General features: G+C 42.4%; 2 protein-coding genes across 5 annotated transcripts in view; one reads left to right on the forward strand and one right to left on the reverse strand.

Annotated features, from left to right (window-relative positions):
- LOC133471274 (ceroid-lipofuscinosis neuronal protein 6 homolog) overlaps nt 1–4,190 on the reverse strand; it is a 32,645-nt gene extending 28,455 nt beyond the window's left edge. The window contains exon 1 of one of the 2 annotated variants that reach the window (XM_061760730.1): nt 4,107–4,190. In XM_061760730.1, coding sequence (XP_061616714.1) covers nt 4,107–4,120 — 14 coding nt within the window. In that variant the 5' untranslated portion in view covers nt 4,121–4,190. The remainder of the gene's footprint in view (nt 1–4,106) is intronic. The other variant, XM_061760721.1, reaches the window with a different exon arrangement.
- LOC133471263 (neuronal acetylcholine receptor subunit alpha-7-like) overlaps nt 1–18,004 on the forward strand; it is a 30,770-nt gene that overhangs the window by 10,487 nt on the left and 2,279 nt on the right. Inside the window, exons 2-9 of one of the 3 annotated variants that reach the window (XM_061760671.1) lie at nt 230–369; nt 555–599; nt 6,306–6,415; nt 11,338–11,417; nt 12,153–12,320; nt 14,916–15,110; nt 15,987–16,073; nt 16,950–17,059. In XM_061760671.1, coding sequence (XP_061616655.1) covers nt 230–369; nt 555–599; nt 6,306–6,415; nt 11,338–11,417; nt 12,153–12,320; nt 14,916–15,110; nt 15,987–16,073; nt 16,950–17,059 — 935 coding nt within the window. The remainder of the gene's footprint in view (nt 1–229; nt 370–554; nt 600–6,305; nt 6,416–11,337; nt 11,418–12,152; nt 12,321–14,915; nt 15,111–15,986; nt 16,074–16,949; nt 17,060–18,004) is intronic. The other 2 variants (XM_061760680.1, XM_061760690.1) reach the window with 2 other exon arrangements.

Genomic DNA, 18,004 nt, shown 5'->3' on the forward strand with positions numbered 1-18,004 from the left:
ATACACAGAAGGAGGTGAGCTCAATACCAGAGCCAAACACCAGAATCATATTTATATTTATTGGAGGTAATGTCTGCATTGATTCACACCAATTGTGGTTGCAGGTCAATCAATAACTTTATTTCTATAGCACATTTGAAAACAGTTTTTTAAAGTGCTTGTTTGGCAAAATCAAATAGTTTTAATTGACACTAAAACTGTCTAATGTATCTATTTATTTGTTTCATAGTTTCTTTTCAAGGACCAGATGAGCGCAGACTGTTGGAAAATCTGTTGCGTGACTACAATTCACTGGAGAGACCAGTCTTCAATGAGTCTCAGGTTCTCGACGTCGAAGTCGGCATCTTCCTCAGGCAGATCATGGATGTGGTGTGTATTATTATTATTATTATTAAGTAAATTCTAAAAAAAAAAAAAAAAAAAAAAAAAGTACTGGGATTTTGATGATACTGTATATCAAACGGAAGCCCAGCACAATTAAACATCAATCTTAAACTCTGAAGGTTAGGAGCCAAAAAAAAAAAAAGTAAAATTCTATTTTTTTTTTGTTACAGGATGAAAAGAACCAGGTGCTGAAAACTAATATTTGGCTGCAAATGGTAAGGTTTCCAGGTCCCAACACTTGCAATAAAAGTGTTAGTCGGTTGCAATAGAGGGCATTTTGGGCAACACTTAGAGTATGCGCTCATATAGCCTAAGAAGAATGTAAAATGTCAATTATGTTTTTATTTCACATATATGTATACAATTTTATAGCAGCCAGTAGAGTAAAGGTTTATTTACATATACATTGGAAGCGACACATCCGCTATGAATGTGTTATCTTTCACATTTAGATGAGGCAACCCGCATGTGCAAAATACCACTATCATCATGCAGCGTAAATCCAGTTAAAATAAGATCGTTTCTGAAGACTAGTTCAGTTTTTTTTTTTTTTCATTGCTGCCTCGAGTGGCTGCAACCGTAGGGACAAATGAAGATTATCTGTAGCGTTCTGCTCTTGCATGTTTTACAAGAACGAAACATTAGACGAGACGTAGGTGCTTTAAAAACGAGCTTTGTGTTTGACTTCCACTACGAGTCAATTCCCTGAACTTCTCTAACATAGGCTGTGCTTTGCACACATTATGTCCAATTCTGGGCTATGTTACACTTATTTATTCGAAGTATGAACCACTGAAAAAAATAAATTGAAAGAACCCATACCACACTATCTTGTTCATTATATGTATAGTTTTGAATATAGTTTCGGCCCGTCTCTTAACCTTGTAACCATAGGCATACCGTTGTAAGTTATATTTCATTTTATGTTGTTTTTTTTTTTTCAAAAGCTTGTAAGTATTCCATCTTAGTGTTTTATTTACATAGGTATATATTTCCTTTGTTCCACTTTGGTCTCACTTTGTTCAAAAACTTGATGTGAGAGTAAAACTGAGACCGGTTTTGGATTACGCACCGGAAAATTCGTTAAAAACAGCTGTCAGACCAACTGACCAGCTGAGTGAATACATAACTTTTATGGCTGGTCCAGTCAAGATGAATGAATCATGATCAAACTGAACATTATCAAAAACATGTCAGCCACTATCATATTTTAAATGTGCTGTTCAAAACAATGAACATTCCTTCATTTAGCTTCCATACCGCTTATCCTCACTAGGGTCGCGGGCGTGCTGGAGCCTATCCCAGCTGTCTCTGGGCAGGAAGGTGGGAGGAAAATGGAGTACCTGGAGTAAGGCACTGGGAGAATATGCAAACTCCACACAGGCGAGGCTGGATTTGAACACGGGTCCTCAGAACTGTGAGGCAGACGTGCTAACGAGTCCACCACCGTGCCGCCAAAACAATTAACAGATGACCACGAAATTATTTAGAAACCAGATCAAATTATATCTTCACATAGCAGCAGCAGGAGAATTCACCAAAAGTTACTGATCGATGGCCAAATGCTCTGAAATCTGATCTGATGCAGATAGCATCTGTTGCACTTCAAACTTTTTCCAGTAAACCTGATTGGAGGTTTTGGGACGGTGATTTTTCTTTTCAGTAATTTGGACTGCAATTCTTGATGAATAATGTGTCTTAGGTAATGGTGAAGGGCTAGGGTTCAAATTATCTTAACTTCTTCCTCCTCCTTTCCGGACGACCAGTACATCGTGTTTCAGTATGGGATATTGATATTGTAGATTTGTTTTTCTCTGTTTTTTTTTTTTTTTTGTACTGCATGTTCGAAATAAATAAAATAAAATAAAGCAGCAAAGGACAGGATTATTTTATAGACGGACTGGATATAGGCATCCTTAACTGTTCTCGTTATCCAAAGTATGTTACAGTGCTTCACTCATTTGACTTCCTTGCAGGCAGTGTGGTTTCACTTCCCACTCAGCGGCAATGTGACTGTGAATAGTTGCCTGTCTCTAAATGTGCCCTGGGATTGTAGTCAGCCTTTAACCCAAAGTCAACTGGGATAGGTTCCAGCTCCTCTACACCTTGGGTGGATCGATGGATGGATAAATTCAAGGTCGTGGTTAAATAAACAAAACTTCATTCTTTAGACGAACCAAATCATGAAAACTGGGTTGAAAAAGAAAGAAACAAACAAACAAACAAAAAGAACATAGCCAAAAACTACACATTCGATACATCTCTTGTGCAAGTGGTCATAATGTTGTAACTACTCAGTGTATATACTGTAGGTGTTTGAGGAAAACTAGGAATTTGTCTATAAATATATGTACATACTGTACATCTAAACATAAAAATATGAGAAAAAAAATGTATAGTTCTATATAAAACATACACTTGGCCGTTACTCTGCTGTTGAGTAAATAAACAAGCACTATTTGATGAAATTTGATGAAATGTGAGGCAATGGGAGAATAAAACACAAGGTAAAATAATAAAACTGTATCCCTTCTCATCTACTTAGTTCAACTCTGTCTGTCACCATTGTTTTGTATTGTCCATCCATCCATTTTCTGTACCGCTTATCCTCACGAGGGTCGCAGGTTTGCTGGAGCCTTATCCAGCTATCTCCAGGCGAGAGGCGGGGTGCACCCTGAACTGGTCGCCGGCCAATCGCAGTGTTTTGTATTGTGTTCAATAGAATTAGTCTTACGCAGTGGAGTTTTAAGTCTTTTCTATACCAGCATGTGAACTTCAGATTTAGTTTGCTAAACTGGGAGAGATTAACATATTTATTTTTATGTAAGAATGAGGGCATCAAATGACATAATTTTTCAATTGTATGAATTATATTAACTTAGGACTGAATAAAATGATTAAAATTGTTAAATTTACCGGTGAATGTAAAATTGTTTTCGTAAGTTTTATTTTATTGACATTCATTAAATGAACCAATTATTTAATTTGATTTAAAAAAATAAATAAATAAACACATAGCGGCGGCACGGTGACCGGTTTCCTCCCACATCCCCAGAACCTGCATGGTAGGTTAACTGAAGACTCTAAATCAGTGGTTCTAGGGCAGGGGTCAGCAACCCAAAATGTTGAAAGAGCCATGTTCGACCAAAAAAAAAACTAATCTTTCCGGCGCTGCAAAAAATTAAAAGTCTTATAATGAAGGCAACATGCTGTAAGTGTCTATATTAGCCTACTTTAATCTTGACACATGACTGCAAGCTCTCATCTGTGTGGCGGTTGCGGTATTTGGATTTAATGTAGTTCATGTTTGAGAATATCTGCTGGCACAGGTCTGTTGATCCAAACATGGATAATACTCCAAATGCATATTTCTTCATGTTCCTATAACTGTCAGGAAGAGCATTTCATGTTTCAAACACAAGGCTTTCAATTTCGCTCCATTCGTGGCTTTGGGCAAGCTGGGTGTCCAAATTCAAAAGTCTGACAGCCGAGCTTGAAAATGTCACTCGACAGTTCTTAGACCAAATCATTTGCTTTCATTGCCAACGCGGAAGGTTTGCCTACATGTCTGCTTTGCAATGAGAAGTTGTCAAATCACAAAAAAAGTCATATGTAAAGACATTTCCGGGGAAGGGATGCTAGCTGTCCTTGTTGAACACATTCCCAGGAGTAAATCAAGCTGACCTCGAAATGGAAATGGCCGATATAGCTTTCTCTTTTACCTTTTGCGATCCATGGCCCATCACGCACCCGCCGGTTTGTTTGTGACAGCCACCTGCCACGCCGAGCTCAAAGAAGCGCGCGTCGCAGGCTATGACGCAAATCTTCGTTGACAGAAATGTTGAAATTTAATATTTATTCCACACATTTTTACAGCATTGTAAAACGTTAAGAATGTTTGTGTCATGTTTGTCCTCCTACAGAAACCACATTAAAAAAAATATATATATTTTTCTCCCCCATCTTTTTTCCATTTTCATACATTTTTGAAAAAGCTCCAGGGAGCCACTAGGGCGGCGCTAAAGAGCCGCGGGTTTCCGGGATTCGGTGAGGCAGTCGCAGGGGTTCAACGGAAGAAAAGACACACGCAGTGTGTGCGTGCATGTGTCCAAAAAAGCCTGTTTACACCTCAGTTTGAATGCCGTGTACACGGTTCAAAACGCAACGTTGCGTGAAGGTGGGCGTTTACCGTTGCGGCGCTTCGCCTCAAGTTGAAATGTTTTTTTTTGTTTTTGTTTTTTTAAATATCTCTTTATTAAGCAATATGTCAACGATATACTCAAGTTGAGCCGCATCGATGTGGCATGAGACAGCGCATCCAATAGGAGAGGGCTGTGTGGAGTGACTTCAGAGTGTAAACAGCAATCCATAGACAAAACTAGAGAACATACTAGATACCGGCTAAATGAGGTGCCTATGTAGCGTCCACGTTGGTGGGGGCAACGTTCCCATCGATCATGCATATTGAAAAAAATAATTCATTTCATGTTCATTTCTCAACCAATTTTATGACCTCTACTTTTTTTGTCAACGTTTAAGCATGCGCTATTAATGCAGAACATTTGAAAAAAATACCCCAAAATATTTACTCTTACCTATGAACCCTTTTCAAGGATTGTAGCAATAACAATGAAAAGACTTCCATCCATCCATTTTCTGTACTGCTTATCCCAACTAGGGTCGCGGGCGTACTGGAGCCTATCCCAGCTATCTTGGGGCGAGAGGCCAGGTACACACTGAACTGGTCGCCAGCCAATCGCAGGGCACATATAAACAAACAGCCATTCGCACTCACATTCACACTTACGGGCAATTTAGAGTCTTCAATCAACCTACCATGCATGTTTTTGGGATATGAGAGGAAACCGGAGTACCCGGTAAAAACCCATGCAGGGACGGTGAGAGCATGCAAACTCCACACAGGCAGGGCCGGGATTTGAACCCAGAACTGTGAGGCAGATGTGCTAACCAGTCGTTCACCGTGCCGCCATGAAAAGACTGAAAATGATTCGCGAGTGGCACTTCAGAATCAGAATCATCTTTATTTGCCAAGTATGTCAAAAACACACGAGGAATTTGTCTCCGGGAGTTGGAGCCGTTCTAGTACGACAACAGACAGCCATTTGATAATTTTGAGACATAAAAAAAAAAAACAGTACGGAGAGTCACTGAGCAATGAAAGGTTACCCGTAGCAATTCACATTCATTTACTGTAAATTTGAATTTACTTGGTTTTTTGGGGTTTTTTTTGTGAGAAATTAATGTTTTGTTGGTTTTGTTCTTTGAACAGTGATTTTCCGTGTAACTGATGCGTGGTTCATTTTGTGCACAAATAAATCTTTGACGACTAGAAGAACCTAGAAGACCTAGACCTAAATTAACGCAACAAATATTACAGGACTTATTAATGTACTGTCAAGGCTTGCCACGCAAAACCATCGTTAGCATACCGTATGTGCGAATTGTACGATTTACCAAATTTGCACCTAAATCAGCGAACATCAATGGTGTCTTGAGATTAGATATGTATGGCCAGCGATACATGGAGTTTGATGAAAAGTGATACTGTTCGATCAGAAATTAATATGGGAATGCCAGTATATCATTTTAGATGTTGTTTTGCATCAATATTGATGGGATCATGGAGAAACGGTCAAGTCATCTTTGCCTAAGGTGGGAGGAGACCTGTACAAAGTCAGGGTTTAGCATACAAAACCTGCTAGCGAGCAAGTTAGGTTCACAGAGTCTGTGACCATGGTAACAGGTTTTGTGTACCTATGGTGACTCTGAATCTCTCTTACTCACATAACTTGCTTTCTGAAATCCCCTAGAGACAGACAGGCCCGCACAGGGTTGAATTCTTCTTTGTATTTCCATGCATATGTGAAATGTAAAAGAACATATAATTCTGGTTTACACAGTCCTGGACAGACTATAAACTACAGTGGAACAAGTCTGAGTATAATGGGTTGGACAAGCTACGACTTCCTGCCCATCTCCTATGGAAGCCAGATATTCTGCTATATAACAGGTACAACTGGATGTTGAATGTGAAACAGCATTACAAATTATGGTGAAAATTAATATTATTCTCATGATTAGTAGTAGTAAAATTGTTGTTGTTCACATATGCCCTCAACATATGATACATAATATACAGATTTGTCCTGAAATGTTTTGTCACCATATGAGATATCAACATGAGATTGACACTTTATATGACGTTGTCATTTATTTATTTAACCTTTTTTTTTTATCCAGGTAAGGCAATTGGTTAATAGATTCTCATTTGCAATGCCGACTTCGCTGCAGCCTGATAATAATGACTTCATCACCATCAAAAGGTTTTTCAAACACAGGTTTACTAGCTACTTTTTGTAATAAATACAAAAACATGACCGGCCGCAATCTGAACAAAAAAGAAAAAAAAATATTAATTAAGCAATGTCCTGTGTTACCAAACTATCATTGTCGTTATTGTGTCAATCTCACTTTCACTGTCGATTTAAGATTGCTTAAAATTCAGGATCAAGCGATTGTACTCGTAGGTGAGCCTGACCAATGATGGACAGGTAAGACTGACAAGACTGAATAAGATCACGAACACAAGTGGTCAAAATGAGTTTCCTCCGCAGGGTGTTGGAGCTCTCCCTAAGAGGTAGGGTGAGAAGCTCGCTCATCCGGGAGGGGCTCAGATTAGAGCCGCTGTTCTTCCGCATTGAGAGAAGTCAGATGAGGTGGCTCGAGCATCTGGTTAGGAAGCCTCCTGGTGAGGTGTTCTGGGCATGTCCCACCGAGAGGAGAACCCGAGGATAACTCAGGACATGCTGGAGAGATTATGCCTCACAGCTGGTCTGTGAATGTCTCGGGATCCCCCAGGAAGAATTGGAAGAAAAGGCTGGGGAGAGGGAAGTCTGGGCTTCACTAATTAGGTTGCTACCTCGTGACCTGACCTCAGATAAATGTCAGAAGATGGATGGATAGATAGTGCTATTATAGAGAACAGCGCACCCCTTCAAACTAGATTAAACAAACTGGTCTGTGTTACCATGAGGCTACAGCATCATTAAGACATTATTTAAGTGCAGCTGAAGCTTTGGTCAGAGTGGAGGTAATTATGAAGTCATATACAGTCCCCTCCAAAAGTATTGGAAAGACAAGGTCAATTCCTTTGTTTTTGTTGTATACTGAAGACATTTGGGTTTCAGATCAAAAGATGAATATGTGTTCAGAATTCCAGCTTTCATTTCAGGGTATTTACATCTAGATGTGTTAAACAACTTTGGGTGGCCATGGCTAGGGGACAAGAGGTTTGCATTTTCTAGGCCAGCTGTGGACAAAAATATGTCATTTAGGATTGTGACTGGGAAGAGGTCAGTGTGGCCTCCAATCACTGCCCCACTCATACACATTTTAAAATTCCTTTCAGAGTGCATGTACAACCACACTATTTGTTTGTTTTTCAATGAAATTGTGATGTATTCTCATATTTTCTCAACAAAAGATCATAGGTGGTAAAAGTATTCACACTTTGTACTTAAGTAGAAGTATATAAATATATTGTAGAAGAAAATATACAGGTAAAAGGAAATTCAATTAGCTAATGATACAACTGAAAAAATACACCTTACGTTTTCAGGATAGCACATATTAGAAAGTACAGATATGTATTTAAATGTAGGAGTAGAGGTAAAACTAAAAAGTTGTCAGGAAAAATAAATCCTGCTATTTAATTAAGTACAGTTACAAAGTATTTGTACTTTTTTACTCCCCACCACTGTAAAAGATTATTTTTAAAATGCTGCCAAGGTCCCCTCCTGGGTCACCTTATCGTGGTGGAGGGATTTGTGTGTCAATTTGATCCTAGAACCTAAGTTGTCTGGGGCTTCACACCCCTGGTAGGGTCACCCATGGCAAACAGGTCCTAGGTGAGGGACGAGACAAAGCACGCTCAAAGACCCCTTATGATGAGTAAAAATATTGGACCTAGTTTTCCCTCGCCCGGACGCAGGTTACCGGGGCCCCCCTTTGGAGCCAGGCCCGGAGGTGAGGCACGATAGCGAGCTCCTATTGACCAGGGCTGCACCCATGGGGCAGTGTCGGGCACAGCCCGAAAAGACAACGTGGGTCCCACTTCCCATGGGCTCACCACCTGTGGGAGGGCCCAAGGGTGTCGGGAGCAGTGTGAGCTGGGTGGCACCCAAAGTCAGGGTCCTTGGCTGTCCAATCCCCGGCTACAGAAACTGGTTCTAGGGACGTGGAATGTCACCTCTCTGGCAGGGAAAGCGCCTGAGCTGGTGTGCAAGGTCGAGAAATTCCGACTGGATATAGTTGGGCTCTCCTCGACACACAGCTTGTGCTCCGATACCAGTCTTCTCGGACTCTCTTCCACTCTGGAATTGCCCATGCTAAGAGCCGCCGAGCAGGTGTGGGATGTACTGCTTGGCCCATGTCTCGGTGCCTGTACGTTGGGATTTAGCCTGGTGGACGAGAGGGTAGCCTTTCTCTGCATTTGACACCAGGACACTCTAGGCCGCAGTTTAATGATCGACTTTGTGGTCGTGTCATCAGACCCGCGGCTGCATGTCTTGGACACTCGGGTGAAGAGAGGTGTGGAGCTGTCAACCGATCACCACCTAGTGGTGTGTTGGCTCCAACGGTGGGGGAAGATGCTGGTCCGACCTGGCAGGCCCAAACGTATTGTGAGGGTTTCCTGGGAACATCTGGCAGAGTCCCCTGTCAGAAGGAGTTATAACTCCCACCTCCGACAAAGCTCGCCCATGTCCCGGGGGAAGCAAGGTACATTGAGTCAGAGTGGCCCGTGCTCCACACCTCCATTGTCGAGGTGGCCGACCGATGCTGTGGCCGTAAGGTGGTAAGTGCCTGCAATCCTCGAACCTGTTGGTGGATTCCAGTGGTAAGGGATGCCATCAAGCTGAAGAAGGAGTCCTATCGGGCCTTTTTTGCCTGTAGGACTCTGGAGGAAGCTGATGGGTACTGGCTAGCCAAGCGCAATATGGCTTTTGTGGTTGCTGAGGCAAAAACAGGGGCGTGGGAGGAGTTTGAAGCCATGGAGAATGACTTCCAGACGACTTCTGGTCGACCATCCAGCATCTTGGAGGGGGGAGTAAGCAGTGCACCATCAACACTGTGTATATATGTATTGGCGATGTGGCGCTGCTGACCTCATCTTGGGATGTTGTGATTCGGTGGCCGAATACTTCAAAGACCTCAATTATACTGACACAAGTTCCCAAATTGAAGCAGAGTCTGGGGTCTCTGAGGTGGGCTCTCCTATTTCCTGGTTTGAAGTCACCTAGGTGGTTAAAAAAGTCCTCAGTGGTAGGGCCCCGGGGATGAAAGGGATCCGCCCAGAGTTCTTAAAGGCTCTGGATGTTGTAAGGCTGTCCTGGCTGACACGCCTCTGCAACATCACGTGGACATCGGGGACAGTACCTCAGGATTGGCAGATTGGGTTGGTGGCCCCCCTTTTTAAGAACCTGGTGACCAGAGAGTGTGTTCCAACTACAGGGGGATCACACTCCTCAACCTCCCTGGTAAGGTCTATTCAGGGATTCTGGAGGGGGAGGGTCCATCTGCAAGTCGATTCTCAGATGCAGGAGGAGCAGTGTGGTTTTTGTCCTGCCCGTAGAGCAGTGGACCAACTCGACACCGTCAGAAGTGACCTCGAGGGTGCATGGGAGTTCACCCAACCATTCTACATGTGTTTTGTGGACTTGGAAAAGGCGTTCCACCGTGTCCCTCGGAGAGTACCGTGGAGGGTGCTCCGGGAATATGGAGTACTGGACCCCCCCCAATAAGGGCTGTTCGATCCCCGTACGACCGCCATCAGAGTTTGCTGTGCATTGTCGGCAGTAAGTCGAATACATTTCCAGTGAGAGTTGGACTCTGCTAAAGCTGCCCATTGTCACCGATTCGGTTCATTACCTTTATGAACAGAATTTTTTGCCGTAGCCGAGGTATTGAAGGGGTCCGGTTCGGTGGATTCAGTATTGCGTCTCTGCTTTTGGCAGATGATGTGGTTCTGATGGCTTCATCAAGCCGTGACCTTCAACTCTCGCTGGAGAGGTTTGCAGCAGCTAAGATGAAAATCAGCACCTCCAAATCTGAGACCATGCTCCTGAGTAGGAAAAGGGTGAAGTGCCCTCTCCAGGTCGGGGAAAAGATCCTGCCCCAAGTGGAGGAGTTCAAGTGTTTTGGGGTCTTGTGAATGGAGCGGGAGATGAACAGGCGGATCGGTGCAGCGTCTGCAGTGATGGGGACTCTGTATCCGTTTGTCATGGTGAAAAAAGAGCTGAGCCACAAGGCAAAGCTCTCTATTTACCAGTTGATCTATGTTCCTACCTTCACCACCGAAATGAGTTTCCTCCGCAGGGTGTCTGGGCTCTTCCTTAGAGATAGGTGAGAAGTTCGGTCATCCGGGAGGGGCTCCGAGTCGAGCTGCTACTGCTCCGAGTACGAGAGGAGCCAGATGAGGTAGCTTGGGCATCTGGTTAGGATGCACCCCCCACGCCTCCCTGGTGAGGTGTTCTGGGCACGTCCCACCGGGAGAAGGATAACCCAGGACACGTTGGAGAAAACTATGTTTCCTGGCTGGCCTGGGAACACCTCGGGATCTCCCCAGAAGTGCTGGGGAGAGGGAAGTCTGGGCTTCCCTGCTTAAGCTGCTGCCTCCGCTACCCGACCTCAGATAAGCGGAAGAAGTTGGATGGATGCTCCCAAGGTGCACTCAGGTTCCATTTAGTAGCAGGGTGTCAATATTTTACATCATTTAAATATTCAGTATGTTGCATGCTCACTCACTGTTGCTCACAATTATTGTGTGCATGATAAAATTGAATCAGTTTTACAGGACCAGTAAAAAAATAATAATTCGAAAGTGTGATTAAACTTTTGACAAGAAGCACTAATTTTATTCTATTTTGTCCACAGTGCAGATGAACGCTTTGATCCTACTTTCCATACCAAAATTTTGGTTTCCTCCGCAGGCAACTGTTTGTTTATACCTCCAGGTAAGGAAGATTTCTCTCTACCCTTACACCAGCACAAAAGCATCATTCGACTCATTCACTTTCCGTGACTGAACCTTCAGTGTCTGAAACATGGGTTCTTTGCGTAATACGTGCATGTCAGTTATTTAGTGTGTGCGAATGTATAATGAGACAGTTGTAGTCTGTGTTTACAGTACTGCCTTCCCTGATAGACTCTTCAGCTCCTCTCCCCTCTCCAAGAAAAAAATCACTGTCCTGTGCTGTCCTCGTCTCGCCATTTGAAGTTACCAGCATAAATACTGTAGCTCGAACATTGTGTTCCTTTTGCATTGATTGCCTTTGTCAGAAAGTGTTTGTTATTGATTTAGAAGTCGTTGTACTTGGCTGTCATTACGAAGTCATTCACAGCTCCGTTTGTCCTCTTTCTGATTCTGTTCATTCCATGCAGCGCTACATAAACTTCATGATTAACAATGTAAAAGACTTTGTTTACTGCCACATTTTTACACTTTTCTTGACTATGGATTGGAGTTTGGGTGGTTACTGGCTACTTTCACTTCATTGTTTTTATTATTATTTGCTCTCAATACATGAACTCCTGATGTTGTCAGAGTATACACTATCTCTTGCTGCTTTTTTGGTGTCTCATTTCAAGTGTGTCCCTTTAAAGTATATGTTCTCTCATTCATACCTGTATGCGTCTCCTTTTACCCCCTCTAATCCCGCTTGGGCATTTCACATTTATTTCCCTGTCAGGGATCTTTAAGAGCACCTGTGATATCGATCTCCGCTGGTTCCCCTTTGACATCCAGAAATGTGACCTCAAGTTTGGCTCCTGGACTTATGGGGGATGGTCTTTGGACTTATCAATGATAGAGGCAGATCTCAGTGAATACGTTACTAATGAAGAGTGGGACCTTGTTGGTAAGAATAATTTGACATTGTGCTTCAAAAACACAGATTCTAATTCACAAAAGAATAATGTGGGAAAGGGTGACGAAGAAACTGAACGCCGATTTGATGCTACTTTCAGGAGATGTGGAGATAATGAGTTGTGCTTATATCTTATCACTGTGCAATCATGATGAGTATTCAATCCTAAAGCAAAAAAAAAACCAAATAAGAGCAATTAAAGAAGACTTTATTGAAGTAAGGGAGCACTAGACAGCGAGCAACAACCATGAAGGCTGTACATAGAACAACGATGACCAAACTCGCAACACGCAAAATACAGAAACCTTAGAAACACACTAAGGTAGATGGATAGAGCCACAACAGGAGCTAGACATAGCAAAGAACTAAATAAGAAGCAAATATTTACTACACGTTAAGAACAGAGTATAACAAGAAAAAAAAGGAAAAAAAAGCGTTATCAGTTCTGTTTTGTAGGGTACAAATAACGCCCCGAATAGTCCAGTTGCGATCGATTCAATGCTCTGAGAATGAAATGACCTGGATGAATGAAGATATTTACCTGTTGAACAAACTTCCCGAACACCTGAGGTCAGCTCTTTTAAATCAGGTCTGAAAACCAAGTTGTTTACTTACTGTAAGTTTCTCTTAGATGCACAATCTTTTTCTTGACTTTTAATGCACTTTTAATGCTTAAACTGTTTATGAATTTAATGTCTGATTCATGTTTATGTTGAAAACATCATTCATTTTAAAGTTATGTGCTGAACGTATATTTTTTTGCCATTGTGAAGTACTTTGAATTTGCCTTATGTATGAATTGTACTGTACAAATAAAAATGCCTTGCCCTACCCCCCGCCACCCTCCCAACAAAAACCAGAGCAGTGTTATGTTATCGGACATCTGTGCTCATCACGGATTGCCCATAACGAACATCATGTTAAAGGATGTCTGTACATGGACCTAGCACCAAGACCCAATTCGATGATATACTCTGTGGTCATGTCATCGGATTAGCAGCTGAATGTCTTGGACACTCGGGTGAAGAGAGGGGTGGAGCTGTCAACCAATCACCACCTGGTGGTGTGTTGGCTCTGATGGTGGGGGAATATGCCGGTCTGACCTTGAATACCCAAACGTATTGTGGGGTTATGCTGGGAACATCTGGCAGAGTTCCATGACAGAGGGAGTTGAACTCCTACCTCTAGCAGAACTTCAACCAAGGTGGGGAACACTAAGTCCGAGTGAGCCATGTTTCACACCTCCATTGTTGAGGCAGTCCACCAGAGGTGTAGCCATCAGGTGGTTGGTGCCTGTCATTGCGGCAATCCCCGGACTCGGTGGTTGGCGCAGGCTGCAATGGATGCCATCAAGATAAAGACGGAACCTTATCAAAACCAGATTCCCCACCATGACACGCTGGTGTGGTTCGCAGCAGAGTGTGAAACGGTTCGGCAGAACCTCCATATCTGAGGCCATGGAAAGTGGATGAGTTTAAGTATCTTGGAGTCTTGTTCACGAGTGATGGAAGAATAGATTGTGAGATCAGCAGGTGGATTGGTGCAGCATCTGCAGTGATGTGGACTCTGCAGTGACTCCCTACCCTATGGTTACAAGCTGTGGGCCGAAAGAAAAGGATTGCAAATACAAGCGGTCGAAAGGAGTTTCCTCCGCAAGGGTGTCCGGGCTCTCCGATAGAGAGAAGATGAGAAGCTCAGTCATCCGGGAGGGGCTCAGAGTTGACCCGCTGCTCCTCCACATCCAGAGGAGCCAGATGAGGTGGCTCAGACATCTCGTTAGGATGCCTCCTAGATGCATGCCTGGTGAGGTGTTCCAGTCACGACCCACCGGAAAGCGGCCCCAAAGAAGACCCAGGACACACTGGAGGGACTAGGGGCTCTATATTTATGACCGGCGTAAATCCGGGTTCGGTGTGTGGCATACAGTAAATCTGTACGGAGGTGATTAAGACCAGGTTTTCGTAATTTCACAGATGCACGCAAGCTGCCGCATTTAAAAAAGGATGTTCTGCGTCGCTGTTAATTCACTGCCAATTAAAGCGGTTCCAATCATCCACTTTAAATGCGGCACGACAGCAGTCTTGCATGGAGACACCTCTGTGCAGAAGATGATGCAGCGATCCGTGCATGACTGGAGCATTGTCACTGCTCCTGGCTGGTGTGGCGACAACTTGAGCGGGCACCCTTACTAAATACAGAATAAGCTGTTGATAACTGCTGGCAACTTAAATGTTTTCGCAAACCCCATGTATCTATCCCCACCCGATCATTCATGTGCCCCCCATCCCCCCCCCCCACACACACACACTTCCCCCTTAGTTAGCCGGTCTGCCAAATTTGCAAACACGCAGAGCAAGCCTTGCGCTTGTCCGAAAATCAAGATATGAGAGTTTTTGCGTTCCGTCGCAGATCCGCCATCTACGAAAATAGATACACCCAGAAGAGTTGGGGAGAAGGATGTCCAGGACCCCAGATAAGCAGAAGATGATGGATGGATGGATGCTATAGAATAATTATTGTTACATAAAGTCTCACTACATTTGACAAGAGTAGCCTTCATTATGTTTTGTTTTTGTTTGTTCACAGTTGTTTCAGGAAAGAAGAATAACCACATTTATGACTGCTGTCCAGAGCCCTATCCCGATGTCACGTACACCATAGTGATGCGTAGACGGCCTCTCTTCTATGCACTCAGTCTACTCATCCCCTGTTTCCTGATCTCAATTCTGGCCGTGCTTGTCTTCTTGCTACCTGCTGACTCGAGGGAGAAGATCTCACTTGGTAGTAGAGCAATGGGCTTTCATTTAATTCAAATTTCCTGTTCCTGAAAATGTTGTTTCCTCTGGAATTTAAAATTGCATTTACAGCCTTTTTTCTTTATTCAGATGGGAAAACAAATATCTGACCCTGAAAAAAATTAGTTTTAATTCTCATATTATATAGTGTAGCAACCTGTAGACCACAACCCTATTTTAAATATTTTTCAAAGGTAATTTTATAGATTTTGTTTGTTGAAATAATGCTTTTACATATGGAAATACAAAGTAAATCCTCAAATACACATTACATAAATGTAGATAGATTGTTATACTTCTAAACTTCTACACATTTTGTGTTAACTTGAGCGTAAGCTTTCAGTGACTTCACCTGAAAAATACATTTCCAATACCAAGGCCAAACAAACCGAAGCATACCTGTTTGACTGACAAATGTTGTGCAAGGTCAACCATTTTAGGTGCAGCTCCATCTGTGGATTCGATTGATACCTGCCTTACTTGTTCCCAATACAAGTTGACTTTCACAGTGAAAAGTGAATTGAATTTTATGTACTCTCACCATTATTTGGATGCAGACCGAATTTTAATAGGTTCTTATTCGGTATACTGTATGTGCCACCCTCCTACAGCTTTCCATGGAAATTGGTTGTGCATTATTGGGCATAATTCTAAGAAGACCAAAACCCCTCCTCAGCTACCACTCACCCTGGCCCTTCTGCACTCAGTAGAGGCTGAAAAAGACTAAAAACTCCTGTTTTTTTAAAAATCAGTTAGAGTTACTTTACCAAAACAAGCTTTATTGTGCTTCATGTTTGTATGTAAGATGCAAAGGCATTGCAGTTTTGGTTTTGAAGCGCTAACTGACATTTGGTATTTTCAGGAATCACAGTCATGCTCGCCCTAATAGTCTTCATGCTGTTAGTTGCAGAGATTATGCCGGCCACCTCAGACTCTGTACCTCTAATAGGTAAGCGGGGGAATTTTTGAAGCGGTCTGTCAGGGTTTCAATTAACTTAAGCCATCCAAGCTTTTGAAGAAGACATGGACAGAAATATATTTGTATTACTCTGAATCACATTAATTTCAGATTGAAGCAAGACTTTAGGTCACACTTTCAACACTGCACTTGTTTTTCCTGGGGAACTTAGTCTGTGTTTCTATACTTAATCACATAACACAGCTGTCTGTTCTGTGGTTGTGTGTGTTCTGTAATGCGTCTAACTTTTACGTTTGAAAAAATTATCAAAAATTATGTTAGATCATTTAGATTCATTGTAGATTTAAACCCTTTTTCCAGTTAAAAGTGGTAAAACCTAGTCAGGATCACTTTCCATAATGGGGAGCATCTGTTTAATGGAGACAGCTTTTTTTAGCTGCACTACATGAATAGCTTGACATTAGTTAGTTAGAGCTCTCAATGCCATGAGGCACATTAGGCCGCAATTCCGGTTTCTGTAATCTGTAGTTTTTTTAATAGGAGCAGGTGATTGGCCTATTGGCCAACCCCATTACCTGGTATTCCTAGGCGATTTCCCATCCAAGTACTAACTAGGACCAACCCTGCTGAGCTTCCGAGCTCAGACGAGATCTGGCAGCATGTAGGGATTGGGCCGGTAGCTTGACAGAGCAGCATTATATCCTGTACTGCTTGATGCAAACAGGGATTTAAAATGAGAAAATGAAGCACAATTTGTTTGTGTCCAAAATCAGGTGGGATGTGCTCCAGTTTCCCCCATGACCCTGAACAAATGAAGTGGTATACCTGTACAGTATATGATGGATGTATGAATGGAAAAGTTGATTACTTACACTGAGTATCTTACTCATCTCTTCACCTTTCTAGCGCAGTACTTTGTCATCACTTTGGTCATTGTTGCGCACTCTGTGATTGCAACGGTTGTGGTCTTACAATTTCACCACCATGACCCTAATGGAGCCAAGATGCCAAAGTGGGTGAGTGTCCATTTCATGGTATTGTATGCCACAAACTCCTCAACACATCATTTATTTTTGTGCAGCTAAATCTTTAAATTGTACTGTGTTATTTCTTGTTGACTTGAATTCCAACCCTGTAACTTCAATGTGCAAGTAGGTCCTCAAAAAAGCAATAGTGTGAAATGATAAACTCCTGATGACCATACAGGGATCCCTTTCTCTACAATTTAGTGTGACTTTTACTTTAGATTTTACTCAGTGAGACACATTTTTCTAGGGTCTTGAGGTTTTCCATTAACCTGGAATAGAATTTCATTTATTTGTGGGGAGAAAAAAAAGAGGAAAATCTGTGTGTACTGCAGCAACAACACTCAGCAGCATTTGAGAACTAAATAAGCACCAGCAATACCAAATACTAGCAGTGCATTGACAACTGACAATTAATCTATAAAAAGAATCCTATGCTCTACTGTAACAAACTATACTATATAGGGGTGTAACAATTCATTCACTACAAGGATGTATAGAGTTATACTCCTCCGATCCAACTGTATCGATCTATGCTCGGCAAGTTGCGCTCTCGGACGATATCAGTCTAAAATCATTTTATAAGGAAAGCAATTGATTGTATTGATACTAGGAAATAACACAATGATTTTAAGCATTTTAACCAACAAGGTCGCCACATAGGCACGTTGCTTATCCGGCACATGAACAGAGAAAGCCAATCACAAGTGTCGGCTTAGAAGGAGAATGTTCCCAGCATGCTTTGCGGAACCATTACAAGCTAAATTATGCTCTTGTGAAGCTCGTGAATGCAAAATGATGTTTCTGCCAGCATTGTTATAAGTGTGTGTCTTCATGATATGTCGGGCTGTTTCGTATGTGGGCGTTAGTATATCATGAAACCATGAGAGTGTATTGTATGATGAATAATGACATTCCGGTCATGTTCGCCACATT

The sequence above is a fragment of the Phyllopteryx taeniolatus genome, chromosome 2, assembly GCF_024500385.1.
Source record: "Phyllopteryx taeniolatus isolate TA_2022b chromosome 2, UOR_Ptae_1.2, whole genome shotgun sequence".
NCBI lineage: Eukaryota > Metazoa > Chordata > Actinopteri > Syngnathiformes > Syngnathidae > Phyllopteryx > Phyllopteryx taeniolatus.